The sequence below is a fragment of the Periplaneta americana genome, chromosome 14 (genome assembly GCF_040183065.1).
Source record: "Periplaneta americana isolate PAMFEO1 chromosome 14, P.americana_PAMFEO1_priV1, whole genome shotgun sequence".
In the NCBI taxonomy this organism is placed as follows: domain Eukaryota; kingdom Metazoa; phylum Arthropoda; class Insecta; order Blattodea; family Blattidae; genus Periplaneta; species Periplaneta americana.
The window spans coordinates 21,647,859-21,669,893 of NC_091130.1; the positions used below are offsets into that span (position 1 = coordinate 21,647,859).

Sequence of the window (22,035 nt, forward strand, 5' to 3'; positions counted from 1 at the left end):
CATCATCATCATCAAATTATAAGCTACCTTAAAGGAAATGGGTAGTGATTACTATATGATTAAACCATTTTAGTACAAAAGTTTAGTTGAATATTTCTACATTTTTAGTGTTCAGAGTGGAACAAAACTGTCATTATTATGCAATAAATCATTCTGAATTCAGTGGTATGAAGGACAACTAATTAGTTTCTTATCCAAGTGGAAAAAAAGTCACAAGTGGTAACCTGTTTTCCCACTTTGCTAAATGCACCTCAAACTTTAAGTACACGTTACTTGCTACAATCTTCATTCATATGTCTTTTATTTTTTATTTAAGTCATCAAGTAAAGTATATTGTAAATTCTAAAGGAATAGGTATATAGTTAAATATTTCACACCTGGTGAAACAGAAAAAAAAATCATACTTTGATTAACAATTTTTTTAATTCTTTCAGTGCATATACGTTTTTTATGTCATAGGTGTGATATTCATGAACAGTGGCGGCCCGTGATAAAATATTATGTGTGTTCACAATTTTGTGTTCGAAAATCGAAGAGAATTTGAAATCGTACGTTTTTAGCCTAATGTGAAATGTCATGTTTCCAATGTTTCACTGTCGAAAAAACCGTATATAAATTCAAAACAACATATAATAATAATAATAATGATAATGATAATAATAATAATAATAAATAAAACCTAGTCTTTTATTTCCAAATTTTCATGGAAAGCCAGTTTATCCAGTTCTTTACTCTTCAAAATTACTTGAACAGAGTTCATTGTTTACGTCTGTTAAAAATTTATACATAAAACAATTTACAAAAGCGTGTGTTCAGTAATATACTGTATTTTGATTCACAACACACTGATACACTATAGCCTGTACCAGTACTGTAATCCCATTCGCATAGATTGATTACTATAAATACATGCCAGTAAATATTATTCTTAAATAATATACACTACCATTCAGATACTTAAGTTCATACCACCACAACATTCAGCCAGCACGTGTTTGAAAGCCAAACTGTGCTATTATGCTGACACTGAAGTATAGTAATTCACAAACTACACTCTCGTAGCAGCACTGTACACACAACAACATAAACGTTCCGACAGTGAGATGGTAACACCTACAGACTATTAAATTTCATCCTCGAGATATAGCACGTGAACGATAGCATCGATGCACCTGACATCTGTAGGATAGATTCACTGTTCACTTAAATGCTTTGTGCTCTTGACGAATCATAAGCGGCCAGCGAAAGATAATTTTCTCCCGCGCATGCGTGAAATTCCTGTAACCTTCTTGAACAGAGCACGGCTTGTACGTGAACGGATGTTGCCAAGTTTACATGAGAAGTTTATGCAAGATGCGGGAAGTTTAAAATACTCGATTCTGATATTATACATTCCCACTACGTCAATACGGTATTAAATAATAAAACTAGTCGTGCATTAATGGAAACAAGGTGTTCACGTGCTCTTGTGCTCTTATTGACGCACCGCCACTGTTCATGAACCTGTAGATCTGCTTTGTAGAACACAGGCTGCAGAAATCACTGTAAAATTTCATGTAAATAGTTTGAGTAGTTTCAGAGAAAAATGCATTCATGTTTGACACATATTAAATTACGAGAAACTGCATTTAGAAAGAAGAAGGATTGCTAGTAGTAATGCTAGTTATAAATTTTGCTTTTACTTGTCAAAAAAGCGACAACGCGTCGGTATATAGAACTCATTTTAAGGAAACTACGTAGTGGTTTGAGATTATAACCCCGATCATTTTTTCAGTAAAAAGAACTTGCTCTGTAAACCACACGTTAAAATTTTCGTAATACTTTATTCATTTTACCCTCCAGCATAAACGTTTTACGTTAAAATATAGGCTGTTCCACATACAAGCTACTGTACATGGGCATACTTACGAAAAACTTTACCACTCTTTTATTCCTATAGTTAATCTAAGTTTAGACAGGGTTTATAAACAAGATTTTTGTATAATTCTGTCTTAAATTGGCTACCATGAATTCATGTTATTTTGCATGGTAATTTGTTAAATAGAATTATTCTCATTATGAAATATCTTTATTTTCTGATTTGAAGTAATAGCATTTCCTATGATAATCTGCCATAAGTGACCAAAGCACTCGATAATAATCCTTTCTGCAGCAAATTTGTCCTGACAAATATGTCGAAATTTTCTATAGTAATCTTAGACCTCGAGTGACATTTGTTAGGACTATTTCGTGAATAAAATAAAAATATCAATAATATATCACTAAAATTCGCTCACAAAATGTTAATAATTGTATATTTATGAATACTTCACCTATTCAGACACTGTGAAGTTGAAATACTCGTAGATGAATATCGATTACTGCAATAAAGAAATTGAATGTTATTCAGTAATGCCAATTGAGAAAAGCGAAATAAAGGTTTAAAAATGTTAATTACACGTACTGCGCTTTTCTCTTGTTATAATAATAGAAATATGTTTTCATTATCTGCTGAAATAATATTATTTAGACATTTTATAGTATAATTACAAATAACCTGATTAATACATTAATTAAATGAACAATTGTTACGAAGGAGTGCCATTTTCTTTAGATACAATGGACATGGAATTAGAAGATGATGACGATGTAGATGTGGAAGTTGGATTTTGCACTTTATTTAGTACTAGCTGAAGGCACCCGGCATTGCCCGGGTTGTCCTTTTTTGCTTCTTTTTTAAATTGAACTGGTTGTTAGACTTTTCGGAAATCTCAGAAACTCAACTATAGACAAACAAAATGAATTGTCTTTAATAAGCTTTACGTGAATTAATGAACTTCTTAGCCAAATGCCTGAAAGGATTAACTCAATTAAAAAAAAACTGCAGATCAGGCAACGAAAGAAAACATTTTTGTTAGTTAATATTGCCACTTCTATTGCTACGTTTTGAAAATGGAATGATATCATATAAACGAAATAGAATAATGTAACCCCTGACGCGTAAAAATACTTATTGCATGAATTGTCTAGTTTTAGCCTTCATGATGTGTATCAACAATGTTATTTAATTTCGTGTTATAATTCCCATGGCCTCGTGAGAGTCGATGTTGAATATAACAGACAATAATAAAGAACAAATGACTATAGAAGATTGCATTTTAGTATTTTACATGAATGTTTGGTCGTATTTAATTGTATTATTTTACTTTTTAATTAATTTAACGTCCATTTGCACAATTTTAAGTAGCCTATGTTCTTCTCTGGGTTATGAAGGTTAAATGTGCAAACTTTGGCAAATATCGGTCAAAGCGTGTAGATTTGTATTGAGTACATACATACATACATACATACATACATACATACATACATACATACATACATACATAGCCACATTGACTTTTATATATAAGACAATGGATTCATGCTCATCGATTTACGTGGAAACAGTTGGCGACATTGACTAAAAAAAAAGAAGGACGATGCGATAAAATGATAATCATAAATCGAGCTGTAGAAATTATTGTAGTGTATGACCGTGATTGGTTGGAATTCAACATTTCATTACACTTCATTGGCCGAAAATGGAATGATATATAAACGAAATAGAATAATGTAACCCCTGACGCATTTCGCGAGAAGCCGTCAACTATCTAAGCGAGGCAAGGAGGATGGCTATAGAGACCGCCATCCGCCCATAAGACCCAGATTCTCCGCACGTGTGTTTGCAGTTGTGTCGTCTTATACAAACAGAATCGCGGGCTAAACAGAGCGTGCAGGGTTTCACCGGACTGGACGTGTCGTCCCGGGTTCAAATTCCACACGGATATTCGCACACTGACGCTGAGCATCTCTTCTCGATGAATGCACAGGAACGCTATACAAGAATTATGCGAGTTATTGTTCTCTTGTGTAATACTGAAACAGTGGTTAGCACCGACAGACAGATGGATGGTTGTGAGGATGGAATAATCTATCGATTAACTGATTTGTAGACGCGTAGGTGAAAGATCAATGGATTACGCACATCAGTGGATGGTGGGATATTTGTATGTATGTATGTATGTATGTATGTATGTATGTATGTATGTATGTATGCATGCATTTTTTATCGTTCTTTACAATCATTTTCCATTACAAAAATGCAATAGTACATGCTAATAGATACACATTACAATATTGCTCTTTCGAATACAATGTATACCTAGCCTGTTCTACTTTTCTTAAATTTACTAGTTACAACGTGTAAAACATTGGTATTTTAACCAAAAATGCCATAATTATACACAAATAAAATAAATTATAACGAAAACGTGGTATTGTACCACGAACTCAAATAAATAAAAAAGAAATAAAAGAGAGCTTAAAATCTTAAAGAAAATATCTCCAAAATTAAATCCCTTGAATAAAAACCAGCCAAAAATGATATTCCATAACATCTACGCTACTGTTGAATCTTTTAAATACATTGTACAACACTATTTTAGAACCTATTCTGTTTTTCTATTTACAAATTTAAAAAAAATCAATACTATTGTTAATCCTTTTAAATACTATGTTTAGAAGTTTACTATTTAACAAATTAACCTATCTTCCATACATTTACTACTTACAACATCTATGCTACTGTTGAATCTTTGAAGTACATTGTACAATATTTTAGAGCCTATTCTGTTTTATATTTACAAATAATAATAATAATAATAATAATAATAATAATAATTATAATAATGAAAAAATATGTAAATCAATACTATTGTTAATCCTTTTAAACACTATGTTTAGAGGCATACTATTTAACAAATTAATCTATTTTCCTTGAATTTACTATTCACAATATGTAAAAATTAATAGTTTTTGTGAATTTTTTGAATGGTTTTGTATATTTATTCACTAAGTCACAATTGCTCATCGGCCAGTGGCCGTCGGCGTTAATCACTTTTCTTGAGGCTTATGTATGTATGTATGTATGTATGTATGTATGTATGTATGTATGTATGAGGACGTCAGACAAGAAACCGTCCTCAGGTGTGATGACATGTCTTGAGCAGAGTAGCTACAATTGGCAGGTAGGCGGGCATGCAGCAGTGCCAGCTAGCGTGATGCACGAACACTGTCATTCGTTGCATAATTATAGCTGTCTGTGTGAACACTATTTATTTTAAATGTTACAAAATTAATACTGATAGAAAAAACGAGGATTGCTGGTGTTGTCGTTGACACTTTGTTGAAGTACTTTTATTTGTTTCGACACTTGGTTTGCGGTTGGATGTCTCTTTGCGACCCTCTCGTGTGGTTTGCAACTGGAAGATTCGGCATCCACATGTTGATTGGTTCCTTATCTTATGTGCAGTGTTAGTTACCTTTCTCTTCATTACGCAGTGTAATTTTTCCCCACCTCATTTTTCTTTCCTTTCTAGCTCGTTACTTTCTGTAAACTTACCGCTATATACAGTATTTTTATTTGCTATTAACTCAATTTATATTGAATTGTGCTTTCTCTTTTCTTTTATTTTTCTTTCATTGTTACTTATGCATTTCTATCTATCTCTCTGTCTCTCTATCTGTCTGTCTATCTATCTATCTATCTATCTATCTATCTATCTATCTATCTATCTATCTATCTATCTATCTATCTATCTATCTATCTATCTATCTATCTATCTATCTATCTATCTATCTATCTATCTATCTATCTATCTATCTGTCTGTTTATCTATCTGTCTATCTATCTATCTATCTATCTATCTATCTATCTATCTATCTATCTATCTATCTATCTATCTATCTATCTATCTATCTATCTATCTATCTATCTATCTATCTATCTATCTATCTATCTATCTATCTATCTATCTATCTATCTATCTATCTATCTATCTATCTATCTATCTATCTATCTATCTATCTATCTATCTATCTATCTATCTATCTATCTATCTATCTATCTATCTATCTATCTATCTATCTATCTATCTATCTATCTATCTATCTATCTATCTATCTATCTATCTATCTATCTATCTATCTATCTATCTATCTATCTATCTATCTATCTATCTCTCTGTCTGTCTGTCTGTCTGTCTGTCTATCTATCTATCTATCTATCTATCTATCTATCTAGTCTGTCTGTCTGTCTGTCTGTCTGTCTGTCTGTCTGTCTGTCTGTCTATCTATCTATCTATCTATCTATCTATCTATCTATGTGTCTATCTATGTGTCTATCTATCTGTCTATCTATGTATCTATCTATGTGTCTATCTATCTATCTATCTATCTATCTATCTATCTATCTATCTATCTATCTATCTATCTATCTATCTATCTATCTATCTATCTATCTATCTATCTATCTATCTATCTATCTATCTATCTATCTATCTATCTATCTATCCTTCTGTGTGCCTGCTATGTATCTTATCTATACCTTCATAGGCCTTGACTCCATCTTTAAGTATTTGATATATGTTTATCTACCTACCTAACTACTCTATCTTTATCCACCTACCGATCCATTTATCCGTCTCTCTGACTTTTAACTTCGAGTCTGTTTCTTTTTCCTTATTTTTTTTTCTTTCTTGCTCATATGTACCACAACTTACAGTGTTTTACCCTTCTGCTTTTATGAAAATTTCTTTTTAACTTTTTTATTCTTATGCTTAAATCCTACCCCTGTTTCACTTCTTTTTCCTTTCATTTTTTCTTTCTCTTCTCGTCTCTTTCTCGCTTCATTTATTTGTGATTTAATAGTCTCATTTTCCTTGTCTTTATCCGTTTTAATTTCATTCATTTTTCTTTTACTCATCAGCACTTCATTCCTTGAATCTTGTTCCCTATTTATATCTGTTTTCCTCTTTTCTCCGTGATAATTCGTATAATTATCACGTGTGATTACTGCTGTTATAAGTGTGTCTATGTTAACAACGTGAACATTTGTTTGTCGGGATGCTATTTGTGAGTTGATCAGAATTTGTGACGCAGCCTTATGTTGTTTTTTTTTTTGTTATGTTCACGGCAGTTACGGCGCCGGTTACGACCTGGCGGCGAGGCGGAAGAACGCGACGCGTGAGTCGACGGCGACGCTGAAGGCCTGGCTCAACGAGCACAAGAAGAACCCGTACCCCACCAAGGGCGAGAAGATCATGCTGGCCATCATCACCAAGATGACGCTCACCCAGGTGTCCACGTGGTTCGCCAACGCGCGGCGACGCCTCAAGAAGGAGAACAAGATGACGTGGGAGCCGAAGAACAAGACGGACGACGACGACGACGCCATCGTGTCGGACGGCGACGACAAGGACAAGGACGACCTCCTCATGGACGGCGACAAGCTCAAGGACTCCCGGAGTCGTGACGATAAAGGTCAGTAACTTGTCTGCTACAAAACATCTGTAGAACTGTGGGGTTTCCAAATCTAGTGACGAAGATTCCCTTGAAAGATTGAAAATTTCTCGAAATACCCGCTTAAAGACAGACTACATTAAGTTTCTGTATTTACTGTACATACAAATGCAAGAATATTTTTGACACGTCAATAGCAAACGGTGTTATATTAGTATTGAAACGAAAAGGATATTTCGATATTTCAACAATGACCGCATTGTACTGATTATGATGATGTAAAATACTTACGGTGTTTCAATAATAAACGGCATCACAATTTGTTAATATATAAAGAATAAACGGTACCGTAACAATCTAGTCTATTGTAAATGCAGAGTAATGTTTTCGATATATCAATTAATAAGCAATATAAAATCATTATTTTAGTATGATGAAACAACAGTTTTACAAAATCAACAGTAAAAGGTATCGTATCAGTATTGAAATTGAAGAAAAATATTTTCCAGATATCAATAATAATAATAATAATAATAATAATAATAATAATAATAATAATAATAATAATAATCGGTGCCGAATGAATTATGATATGACAAAGCAACAGTTTTTACAAAATCAATAGTAAAAGATATCGTGTCCATATTGAAATTGAATAAAAATATTTTCCACATATCAATAATAACAATCGGTGCCGAATGAATTATGATATGACAAAGCAACAGTTTTTACAAAATCAATAGTAAAAGGTATCGTGTCCATATTGAAATTGAATAAAAATATTTTCCAGATATCAATAATAATAATAATCGGTGCCGAATGAATTCTGATATGATAAAACAACACTTTTTACAAAATCAATAGTAAAAGGTATCGTATCAATATTGAAACTGAGTAAAAATATTTTCCAGATATCAATAATAATAATAATCGGTGCCGAATGAATTATGATATGACAAAGCAACAGTTTTTACAAAATCAAGAGTAAAAGATATCGTGTCCATATTGAAATTGAATAAAAATATTTTCCACATATCAATAATAACAATCGGTGCCGAATGAATTATGATATGACAAAGCAACAGTTTTTACAAAATCAATAGTAAAAGGTATCGTATCAATGTTGAAATTGAATAAAAATATTTTCCAGATATCAATAATAATAATATTCGGTGCCGAATGAATTATGATATGACAAAGCAACAGTTTTTACAAAATCAAGAGTAAAAGATATCGTGTCCATATTGAAATTGAATAAAAATATTTTCCAGATATCAATAATAATAATCGGTGCCGAATGAATTATGATATGACAAAGCAACAGTTTTTACAAAATCAATAGTAAAAGGTATCGTATCAATATTGAAATTGAATAAAAATATTTTCCAGATATCAATAATAATAATAATCGGTGCCGAATGAATTCTGATATGATAAAACAACACTTTTTACAAAATCAATAGTGAAAGGTATCGTATCAATATTGAAATTGAATAGAAATATTTTTCAGATGTCAATAATAATAATAATAATAATAATAATAATAATAATAATAATAATAATAATAATAATCGGTGCCGAATGAATTCTGATATGATAAAACAAAACAGTACAAAATCAACAGTAAAATTTATCGTAGCCATATTGAAATTGAATAAAAATAATTTCCAGATATCAATAATAATAATAATCGGTGCCGAATGAATTCTGACATGATAAAACGGCAATTTTTACAAAATCAATAGTAAAAGGTATCGTGTCCATATTGAAATTGAATAAAAATATTTTCCAGATATCAAGAATAATCGGTGCCGAATGAATTCTGATATGATAAAACAACACTTTTTACAAAATCAACAGTAAAAGGTATCGTATTCATATTGAAATTGAATAAAACTATTTTCCAGATATCAATAATAATAATAATCGGTGCCGAATGAATTCTGATATGATAAAACAACACTTTTTACAAAATCAACAGTAAAAGGAATCTATCAATATATAAATTGAATAAAAATATTTTCGAGATATCAATAATAACCGGTGTAGAATAAATTCTGATATGGTAAAACAACACTTTTACAGAATCAATAATAAACGTTATCGTTTCAGTATTGAAATGAAGAGTAATATTTTCGATATATCAATAATAAGCGGTATGAAATTAATTTCATATGATAACACAACAGTAATTTTACAGTATCAACAAAAAAATAGTGTCGTATTAACAATGAAATTGAAAAGCAATACTTTCGACATATCAATAATGAAAGATCTGGTACCAATTTTGAGGTTGAAATGCAATTCTTTTTATATGTCAATACTAAAGGCTATTAAATAAAATATACGAGTAATGAAAAAAAAAAACTTTCGACATATTAGCAATGGGCGACATATTAATATTGAAGCTGAAGCCTAAGACTTCCAATATAGGCCTATCAATAATGAACGATATGATATGAACATTGAGACGTAACAAGTGGTTTCAACGGTATTGCTTCATTTATTGTGAGGAAGTAAATACTTTCGATATATCAATAATATGCTGTGTCTTATCAATATTGGAACTTTAGAATAATTTCTTCGATTTCTCAAAATTAAGCTATATTTGTTTATTCTGAAACCATCTGAACGATACAGTCGACATCCAAGATAAAAAAAAAATTGCTTTCGATAGGAGCTACATAAAAATACTGTCACTCAAGGACAATTGTTTCGATGTATCGATATGAACGACGTCTTATGAATATATAATCTCAAGGGCATAAACAATAAGTAGCATTTTGGTACAGTCGTATACAATCGATTTTGCTAAAATTGAGTCAAAGCAATAATCATTAAATCTTAAACTTGTAGTCAAATGCTTTAGATAATAAGATATACAGTTGACTGCAATAATTATTTTGCTACTAATTAACGTAAATTTAGCCGTTTATGCAAAAGAGTAGTGTTTGTAAGAAGAGATCGTAATTGCAGTACTGTTAATGCTGATATACAGATTCCAATCCTGACATTTACGATGTACTAAAAATGGTCATTAGTTTTGGAAACCCTTTAGGACTACAGTTTAAGTTAAGAGGGGGTGTAAAAAGTTAGCAATAGTCCAGCTAGTTATTGTTAATAATATAAGATCTCCCAACCGCGTAAATAAAAAAGAAAATCTTGTAGCCTATAATGAATTTAAATAACGCAAAAGTTCCTGAACCTGAAATATTCCGTTTTATTTATAGGGCACTATCTGTCGCTGTAGACCCCATACCAACGACTACCAGCCCCGTCAGAGAGAATAGTGGTTCAAGAAAGCATCAACAGTATTACATGTGTTACATCACTCGAAAACAAGTGATGGACTTGAGTTATAAAAAAAAAGTTTGAAATGAAATTAAATTTATAATTGAAAGTTAATTCGTGTTAATCAAGTTTTTTAATCCCTGTCAAAGAAAATCAACTTGAAATAATATTTGAAAATAAACAAAAAACAGTCTAAAATTTTCTAAATATGGTTGAAGGTGATAAAAATGTGTATTTTTTTAAAACAAGTTGTATTTTTCACCGACTTACAAAAAGTGTTTGACAAGATCATAGAAACGGCTGGACTGTCACTACAAAATGGACAGTGTTGAATGAAAATACATGATAAAAACTCTTTTAAATAATTCAGAGTTTTTAAATTATAATATATATTATGTAAGTGAATTTTCTAGTAATAATGTTTTGCTTGTTTTTTGTGAGAAGAATTTGAGCAAGAGAAGAAAATGAGTTGCATAAAAGTTGCATGTGATAACCGCTTGAAGCATAGGCTATACATATTTCCGATAGTTATACAGTGTTAAGATTAAAAATTTGTTTCTCGTGTTAAGCTTATTGCAATTTTGGGAGTTATTTACGAATCGGTAACGCTGGTCACGGTTTCTGAGATCATGTGATGTTTACTTAGTAAAGTAAATGTTAAACAGTTATTAACATATTTCTATTTTTGTTATATATTGCTAACCTATATAAACTTCGATCCATAATAGTAACAAATGGACTACTAAAGCTGTATTTTAAGTCCTTAGATGAATTCCTGAACAACAATCTTTCTTCCAAAATTTCTCTAACAATTTTCACTATTTAAGGTACGGTATTTTCATTACCTCGTAAGTTTCAGTACATTTCTTTTTCGTGATTTTGTTCCTATAATTTCAATAAAAATAAAAGGTCTATAGATTACAGCTATATTCACAAGAATGTATTTATTTTCTGGATCCTTGTGATCACCCTTATTGAAGGGCAGATGGTTTTATTTTATAAATCTGATGTGCAGAAAAATCCACCTGCTAGACCAGGCCTGCACAAACAGCGCTCAACGAGCGCGCGCGCTCCTTCAGAACGGGAGAGCGGTGTTTACCGCTCGCCGAAGCGGAGAGGAAGATACGTCAGGATGACATAGACTTGCTATAGGTAGAGGAGAAGGAAACGACCACTCATTTATCTAGTGGAGTGCAGTGTGTAGGCCTATTCTCAGTAACTGTTTCACGTTGCTTATCTACTGCTACAGTACAGTATGGAGGAATCTAAAAGACGGAACATAACATTTAACATTTAACGATTTACAGCTCGAACTTATTGATTTTCAATGTGACCTAAGGGCTAAAGATCGTTTGAATTATACTACTAGCCTGGTTGAGTTTTACAAGACTAAACATTAACAATAATATCCACGACTACACAGGCTGGCTGTGAAAATGATTGCTATGTTTGGCTCAACATTTATATTTGTGAGAAATTGTTTTCTATAATCAACATTAATAAAGGCAGACATCGAACATCTGTAACTGATGTTTCATTACGATCAGTAGGCTACTGTTCCTTTCAGCTGCCAACAGCATAAAACCTCATTTTCATGTACTGATAAATAAAAACATAACAAAATTATATTGTACACTTAAGTAGCTATGGAATGTCTATTATTTCTGTAAAATAAATATTTATTTATTAATTAATAATAGTGCAAGATAGTTTTGTAAACACTGAACGGGAATTCATTTCATGAACACCTTGTGTATATTCTGTACGAGATCACCCCTTCTTCCAGTCCACCCTTATACAGAGCGCAGCTAATACAGTATCTGCATTCCGCTCATGAGCTGAGAGCCGGCTCGGAGAGCGCAAATCTTGTGCAGGCCTGTGCTAGACCTTCTCGCTCTGCCATAAAGAATTAAAACCATGCGTAAGATTCAAGAACAAGCTGCTGGTAAAGTATTATGCATTTCTAATAGGCCTACAAAAATATTTTGAGTATAATTGTGGTTTCTGCAAGTACTGTAAACACAAAACAATAAACTATACAAAATACTTAATTTCTGCATTTTCGTAATGTTTCGGACAGTTGTGTTCTTTGTAAGAAAAAGAGTTTTGGATGGTAGTGGTAATAAGTCATGTATCTGATATGATTTCAGTAAAATTAAAGTTGAATTATGTACTGTATACATATAAAAGGAATTCATGTCCACTGCTTGCTTTATTTCAAAGCACAAGATTTTATGTAGAGAAAGAAAATAAGATAAGCAACACGGATACTCAGAAACTGTGACAAATTAAAAGACAAGCCGAAATTTCAAGATGGCGATCTAGTTACCATTTATAAGAGATATTTCCCATGACATATTCATGCTTGAATAATATTTGTTTCCTTATATTATATGTTTTACTTGTGTTATTTATTGGACATATAAAAAGTTGGACGTTTGATTATGATTTTAAATTGAAATAATGGTGCTTGATAATTATTGGTATTGCAATTAGACGTGCTTAGACTTTTTCCGTAATTTTTTACTTAAAAACTCTGAGTGTGCACTTTGGACGTCAACTGTCCAGTTACCGGACAGTTTTACTGTCGTTGATCTCATGAAAAGAACAAACAATACGATATTACACTTTTTCACTTTATTCTTGAAATGACATTTTAAGCTTATTTTCAGAAAATTTCATTTCAATGGTAAATAGGCCTATACCATTCATAACTGTCAACCGCATTTTTACGATCTAACCCATGAGAAATAGTGACTTAATTTATTGTCAAGAATGAATTATATTTTGAGAATAAGATGCAACATTGTAAAAAATAGTACACTTTTATTTAAAAAAAAATATATACAGGCATAGAGAACCATTTAGCATAATATAAATCACGAATGAAAATAACTAGGAAATATATGTCATAGACACTGATTTTACTTTCTCTCGAAAATGTAACCATATAACTTATTATAAATAATCTTAAAACATCAGTTTTATTTATATAAGAGAGTCATTGATAACGATGACTTAATTTAATTTCAGAAAAAGTTACCTGTGTTAAGAAAAGAACGAAATCCATTTTTCAGAAAGGCGAAGGAAGCATAATATGTAAAAGTGACTCAACTTAATTTTTTCAAAATATGCATCAATGTAACAAAAAAAAAGACGAATTTTATATCAGTAATATAAACTTTCTTTTTTCAAGAAAGATTCACTAATTGGAAAAGCAATGAATTAATATCATTTTCAAGCAAGACACCATGTTTTATAGGGACTTGATTTCATTTTCGAGAAATAGAGGAGAGTTGGGTAGTATCGGACATCGGGTAATATCGGACAGTGAGTTTCTTTCATCTACAACCAGATGATAGTACCTGAATGACATAGTTACGTTTCTGTGATGTCGCATACAGTTACGTAACCACGTCATTCAGGTACTACAATCTATGGTGGATGAAAGAAACGCACTGTCCGATATTACCCGATGTCCGATACTACCCAACTCTCCCCTATATGCTATGGATAAAACTAACCCTATAGGCCTAATTCTGAGAAGGAAAACCATGAATATACTTGACACTTTATCTGAATTCTCTAGATTCAAAACCCCTTAAAGACCATTTTGTTCTGAACTCAGTTATGCCCACATACTGCTTGCTAAGAATGAATTCTAATGATTTACGTAGTTTGAATTAAAAAAATCCACTAAATTTAAAGCAAAAGGTTTGTTAGGTTGAAAATTCCCTTTATTTGCTACCAATTACAGCTACAATTCTTTAATTTGTGAAAGTGGATATAGAGGATTTTGAATCTATAGGATTCATCTGTGCTCTCCTCTGACGTCAGAGCAGAGGGGTCTTATCATGCTTCTACTCACTACAAAAATATCAGTTCACAAATGCGTAGCATACACGCTATTCTGTTATATTATATACGCAAATTAAATAAACACGACAGAAGCAGTAATTATATGCTTTTAGAATTACAAGATAGGCACACGTGTTCTTTACTCAGAGAGAAAAACTGATGTTTTCTGGAAATACGGTAGCGTTGATGGACTGGTGTTCTGTCGTTCAACGTCCTTGTCTCTCATAACTAAACCGTCGGAGAACGCACAGATAACGTTTCAGAAGTCTAATACTATTCAATTTCATTTTAAAGAAAGATGTAACATGAGTATCAATAAATCAATAAGGATAACAACGACACATTTTCAATTCCAACCAAAACAGTGACTCAAATGGAATAAAAATTACTCAACTTAATTTGCAAATAAAGATAGAGCATTGACACTTTATATGTGCGTTCCGACACCTATTTTTTATGAGAGAGAAGTATGAAACAAGGAGATGGTTGAATCTGCGCATGCGTAGAAAGCATTTCTCCCACCCTATTGCATTTCCAGAAACAGTAGGCTTCTTGTTAAAATTAAAAAAAATTTGACATAATTATCTATTTTTTAAATATCAGATATACGGTATATTAAAACAAAATAAGAGTAAAACAAAAAATTCTGACAATAATTTACAAAGCCAACTTTCGTCTAACACATAATTCAACCTCTCTTCCGAAACCAACGCTAAACATGCGCGCTAGAAGTGATATTTTTATTGTGAGTTGTAGTGAACGTTTCTCCATCGTTCTGACGTCATCGGAGCGCACAGTTAAATATTATGAGAGCTCTATCAGTGACTTAATATTAAGTAACAATGTCCTAATTTCATCTGAAGACAGATACACGATCAGTAATACTTACTCAATTTCATTTTCGAGATAGGTACATGATAAGTAATAGTGACTCAATATGGATAACAATGTCTTTACTTCATAAAGAAGAAGAAACACCAAAAGTATTAGTGACTCAATTTAATTTCTAAGAAAGCTAGATCATTGGTGACAATGAATAATTTTTTTTTGCTATAAAAGGTATGCAAGTAACAATGTCTAATTTTTTTTTTTTCACCAAAGACATTGTGAGAACCAATACCAATGACAAAATCATTATTAGTCCGTGGACAAGTTAGTTTTAGTGTTTTAAAAAATATTGGTAAAGTTAATCCTACAGCAATAGGTAACGTCAGGTGTTTAAATTGAAGAGTCCACTGCAAGAATGATGGATGTCACTTTCTTGTCGAAAATGAATCAAGACTGTCAATGCATAGCTTAAGACATATACAATGTACATACAGAGTTATATGGCATTAACACTGATAGTCTTTGTCCAGTGGCGGCCGGGTAGCTCAGTTGGTAGAGCAGCTGGCTACGGACTGGAAGGTCCGGGGTTCGATCCCAGGTGGTGACAGGATTTTTTCTCGTTGCCAAACTTTCAGAATGGCCCCGAGGTTCACTCAGCCTTCTATAAAATTGATATACCGGGTCTTTCCCGGGGGTAAAAGGCGGTCAGAGCGTGGTGCCGACCACACCACCTCATTCTAGTGCCGAGGTCATGGAAAGCATGGTGCTCTACCTCCATGCCCCCCAAGTGCCTTCATGGCATGTTACGGGGATACCTTTACCTTTACCTTTTAGTCTTTGTCCAGTAATGATCGGAAAATCACAGTTAAGCATTTCAAACTTTCAATTGCTTCTCCTGCAAAATGTATTCCAAATGACATCCATCATTCTTGCAGTGGACTCTTCAATTATCGAATGGGAAAATAAAGTGTCGAAAACGATTCGTTAAAACGTCTACTGGTTAAAGATTACTCTAATTCTGATTTTATAATGCGATTAAGAAAAAATTAGGTAGTTTAGCATTTTTGTGATATTTGTTACATTGCATCAAAAGATAGCATTTACAAAAGGCAAAATATATAAATTGAAAATGCCTGTGTTTATTGTATTGTAAATAAATCTGAAAGAGTCTGGACATGTTTTTAATTGCAATACTTTTAATGATTATGGTTTCTAATATTATTAGACAATAATAACAATTATGTTATTTATAATTTCGTTTATTCTTTTGTCCATTTTGATTTTTGTTCATACATATGGATCTATGAAGTTTGTACGTCTTTTAAAAGTGCCAGTGGAGAAGGGGGCAGACGAGAAGTGAAAAATAACAATAAAAAAAGAAGAATGATGTTAAGATAAATGAATGTTGTCCTGAGTTGAACTTGTCTGCAGCTAACCTCTTCCCTCTCCGTTACCCCCTTCCTTCTTTTCCCCCTCCCCATCCCCCGACAATCTAAAGTGTACGCTCTCTTTCTCTACACACACATATCAACATTTCGATTTTTTTTTTTCTTTTTTGGTTATTTCTTGGACAAGTGACTCTTTACAAACAGAGTAGAATGCTATGTTCCCAGCGTGAGCTGTTTCCTCTATCTCTTTCAGTCTCTCTCCCTCTCTCTCACCTCCGTCATGACCAATCCATAACCCTACTACGGGAGAAAGAGTACTAATGACAGGTATGGAAAATACGAACCAGACTGGAGAGAGAAAAAAAAGGACGAAGTCACTGTTTTTAGTCATTCCCCTTTCGTCCCTTATTCTACCACTCAGCAACATTGGGGGGCTCCAGCATAAAACATGACTATTTTCTCTCTTTTTGTTCTTGCACTCTCTCTCTGTCACTCACATGGAGCATGCGCTGTATTCACCTTGCGGCGATTTCCCTCTCTCTTCCGTTCCCCCTTTCAACCCGATTGGTGGTTTACTACTGTAAATCGATTATTGCACCCCCCTTTCTTTTTTCCTCCCCCTTTCCCATCTCACACACACACACACAACACACACACACACTAACGCCTTCCCTCACTCTGTCTTCCTTTTTTTTTTACTCCCTTGATTTCGCTTTAGTCTGCCATACGAGAAAGTTTTTGGCTCACTCGGATGTTGGAACAAATTTTCCACACACCACAAACTGTGTGACTTTTATAAATTAGGAACTGGGATAGAGGCCCTCGGGCTATTTTTACCCAGAGTTTGCTTTCACCCGAAAACCTCTCATTCTGTCTTTTTCTCTTCCTCCGGATTTCGTTCCGTTTTGATATGCTACACAAATGTTTATTAGCCCCAAGAATGTGACAGGGTGAGGGAAGCCAAGATCTGACATATTTCCAGCACACACACTTCTATTTTAGAACTGTAGTATATCACTGGGGGTAGAAATAAGTGTTATTTTGATTTCCAACATCCAGGGGTAAGATGGAATCGTTTTGTCAACTCTGGCAGACTCACAGCTTCCATTTGTTTCATTCACCTCCCAGACGCTACACCTGTTCGCCTTCAGATTCTGTCTATTGAACCAACGCCATTTCAAAGTGGAATACAGGGTGATATAGAAGCAATAGCAGCAGTAACAGAACACTTATAACACTTTATTTATGTTATTAACCAATAGCATATTGCCAACAATATATTAGCACAATTACATAGACTATATACAGTGAAACACACTGCGCGTGTCCAGTTCTCTAAAGCCGTAATCCACACGGCATAGCCACGGATCGAGAATCCCCAGTCTCGTCGATTCCATGCCTCCCGGATCAGACCAGTGGTGGAAGCAGATGGCTGGTGGTCGAAGTATTAGGTTCGTTCCAAGAAGCGGTTCATGTAGGCTTTCAGTTCATGTAGCCTACGAACCATGGATCATCTTATGCGCATGCGCTGGTTGGATATCTGCTACGAGATTGAAACAGAAGTGGTTGATGATGGAACGCGTTTTCGGATCATCGTGGGCTAAATCCAGAGATGATATAACTGTGATCATCTTTGTTAAGAACGGACTGCTTAATTATAATCGTTTCGCAGCTAATTCAAATTGCAGAAAATAGAATTTCGATAATTTTCTACAAAAAGATAACAAAAAATATAGAAGGAAAGAATTCGCTAAATCGATGTCGTGTACTGGGATGAGGGGCTCTCATTTTTTCTAACTTATATTTATTGTTTATTGTTAGTAAAATAACATGTACAAAAATACAGTCTTAATTCTTCCCTGAAGGAGTAAAAACTCATGCTCAGGGAGTTATCTAAACACATACTTAACACAAACAAAGATAATTATTTGACACAGAGTGGGTCAAGAAAAAAAATATATAGGAATAAATTAACTTCAAAAATACAATTTCAATTTTTACAATTTAAATCATACAAATACATACTAGGTTCAAAAAGTTCCCGGAATTTGCTAGTATCATAGAAACAACGTACCTTAAACACTATTCTACAGCATTCCCTTCAAAATAGTTGCCTTCCGCAACAACACACTTTTGCCAACGCGTGTAGCGTTCCTGGAAGCAGGCCTGGAAGCCATTTTGTGAAACCCGTCTTAGTGCTCTCGTCGCGTTTGCGATAACCTCTTCAGCATTGAATCTCCGTCCTTTCAGATGACTTTTCAGACGGGGAAACAGAAAGTAATCAGGTGGTGAGAGGTCAGGAGAGTATGGTGGGTGATCCAAAGCAGTTATGTTGTGCCTGGCAAGGAAATTCTTTACAATAATTGCGCGATGAGCAGGTGCATTGTCATGCATAAGGAACCAGTTGTTTTCTACCCACTTTTCTGGACGTTTCCTTCTCACTGGGTCCCGGAGGCGACGGAGGATTTCTACGTACAATTCTTTCGTTACAGTACGACCTTCTGGAATGAACTCATGGTGGATGAGACCCTGAAGAAAACTTCCAACATAACTTTGCCTTTGGAAGTGTCCCTAGGAAATGTTTGCTTCCGAGGGGATGTTTTCGATTTCCACTCAGATGACTGTCGTTTAGGGACTGGGTCGTACAAGTAGCACCAAGTTTCATCACCAGCAGTAATTTTGTTTAAGAAATCACCATCTTCATCAGCCATACTGATCATGTCCCCAGCAAGAGTCATTCTTGTTTCTTTCTGTTCTGCCGACAACATTTTCGGAACTAACTTCTGAGACACGTAATGCATGTTGAGATGCTTGTGAAGAACATTGTGTACACTTCCGACTGATATTCCGACCTCTGCTGCTATATCTTTTATGGTTTTACGTCGGTCGTCCCTCACAACATTACCCACACGCTGAACGATTGCTTCATTTGTTGCAGTTGTTGGTCGGCCGCTGCGTTCTATCGCGGCCACCAGAAAAGCGTTTATGCCAGGCATACACTTGAGTTTTTTCCATTGCTGCTTCGCCATATGCTTCTTCCAACAATCTTAATGTCTCTGCAGGAGTTTTGTGTAACAAAACACAGAACTTGATGTTTGTACGTTGCTCTGTGGACATAATTACAAAATGCGACGAACAAACAAAACACTATGATAAACAATTGCCTACAACAACCAACAATCGCCATTATCAACAAACTTTAAGGAAATGACATCATGAATGTTACCAACAAAACAAACGTATAATATCCCTTGTTATATATTAATACGAAAAATGGTAGTAAAATTCCGGGAACTTTTTGAACCCAGTAGTATATACACTGTACATATTATATCAATATATAATCTTTAAAAATGAAATTCCTAACGTTATTTTTGAAAAATAAAAAGCAGTTTTTTTTAATTATTAATTTATGTACGTTATTTATTATACTTTTACTCAAAGGTGTATGTTGAAACTGTAATTAGCTGTTTCAATACCTATTTTTGAAAATTTGAATTAAATCTCTAGTTTTATTATTTGTCTGCAGTGTTACTTTCCCCCTTAATCTCACTGATGTGTACAGTCGATCATGTCTTTCTTCAGTATCAAGGTCAGCCTATGCGCATGTGAGAGAGGCGCACTGAACAGTACATGCCTCAATCCGCGGACTATTTCTGACCGTTCCGGACCCGTGTCAAAAGTTTGTTGGAACGCCTGACGGCAGTACATGTTTCCTGTTCAGAACTGGTTTGGAGTGTGCTGGAACTCTTTTTCTGTACTGCGCATGCTCACGATGGTTATGGACGGTTCCTGACTATTGTTGGAACGAACCTATTAGGTCCTCCAGCGTTTTATTTGTTATTTTTTTTATTTATTATGATTATTTTTATATTTTTTTCATTAGGAAAACAAAATGGATCTTCCGATATAATTATATTTTTTTATTGTTCTTTTTGCGTTGTCAAGCCAAATACAATCCCACGGGACGTGGAAAATAATTTATTCAACATAAAAAAATACTAACTGAAACATCTATTTCAGTTGTCCAAAACAACGTTATGTTAAGACACAACAATTCGCCGTCCGGGGACCAATCCATGATCTTCTGCACGTCACTCAGATGACGCAAACGACTGAACTACAGTGAAACCTCTCATTTACGGACATCGAAGGGATGTATCAATCTGTCCGCATCTGGGAGGTGTCCTTTATTGGGAGGGAGGCTCCCCAATCTAACAGTAAATTTATAATATGCATTATGTACGCTTTATTACTGTAGTTTAATTCTAAATATAGTAAACTACAGTAAATAAGATCGAAAAAGAAAAATGCAGTACTGTAATTTACAATTTTCAACTTAACCTTTACGTTCAGGGTCCACATCTGTGGAATAGCAGTCAGCGCGTCTGGCTGCGAAACCAGGTGGTCCGGGTTCCAATCCCGGTCGAGGCAAGTTACCGGGTTGAGGTTTTTTCCGGGGTTTTCCCTCAACCCAATACGAGCAAATGCTGGGTAACTTTCGGTGCTAGATCCCGGACTCATTTCACCGGCATTATCACCTTCATTTCATTCAGACGCTAAATAACCTAGATGTTGATACAGCGTCGTAAAATAACCCAATAAAATAAAATAAATTTACGTTCAGGTGCCATGTCTCTCGAAACAGAACAACTGATTGAAGTGAAGAGAATAATCCTACTAACCATATCATGTGTCGAATACAATTTCACGATCGCGGAAACCTTGGACCCATCAGACAGGTTAAATTCTGTGACTTTGTTTATCCACTCGCTTCCAGCTAACAAGGGTAGCCGGCTGGGCTAATGGTACTTAGCCTACGAGACCCTTATTGTCTTCTTTCATGTTAAGGAATTTCTGTAGTAAATTTTCCATTTTTGTAACACATTAGGTCTTGAAATCCAAGTTCTGTCCACAGTAAAGCACTGTGAAACAGGTGCCTGTGTTCGTGTCTGAGAGTGTCCGTAAACGAGAGTTAAATTACAAATAAAGCTTTCAGGTATAACTCCCTGTAAAGTTGATTTGAATAATTTTGAGAGGAAAATTGTTCCGTGGCCGGGTATCGAACCCCGGACCTTTGGTTAAACGTACTAACGCTCTACCAACTGAGCTACCCGGGAACTTCACCCGACACCGATTCAACTTCTCCCTCTGTATCCACAGACCTCAAAGTGGGCTGACAACCGTCAAGCAACCAACATTGAGTGCACACTAACTCTGTGTGACTTAAATTTTGGTTTTCTGTTGACGAACAATGACGTGTATTATGCAAATCAAGCTTTCAGGTATAACTCCCTGTAAAGTTAATTTGAATAATTTTGAGGGAAAATCGATGATCATGAATACATTAAGA

At 34.0% G+C, this 22,035-nt stretch overlaps 1 protein-coding gene across 2 annotated transcripts in view; it reads left to right on the forward strand.

Annotated features, from left to right (window-relative positions):
• Window positions 1-22,035, forward strand: part of ara (araucan) — a 699,589-nt gene that overhangs the window by 597,855 nt on the left and 79,699 nt on the right. For both annotated transcript variants that reach the window (XM_069845092.1, XM_069845093.1), the window contains exon 4: window positions 6,995-7,338. In XM_069845092.1, coding sequence (XP_069701193.1) covers window positions 6,995-7,338 — 344 coding nt within the window. The remainder of the gene's footprint in view (window positions 1-6,994; window positions 7,339-22,035) is intronic.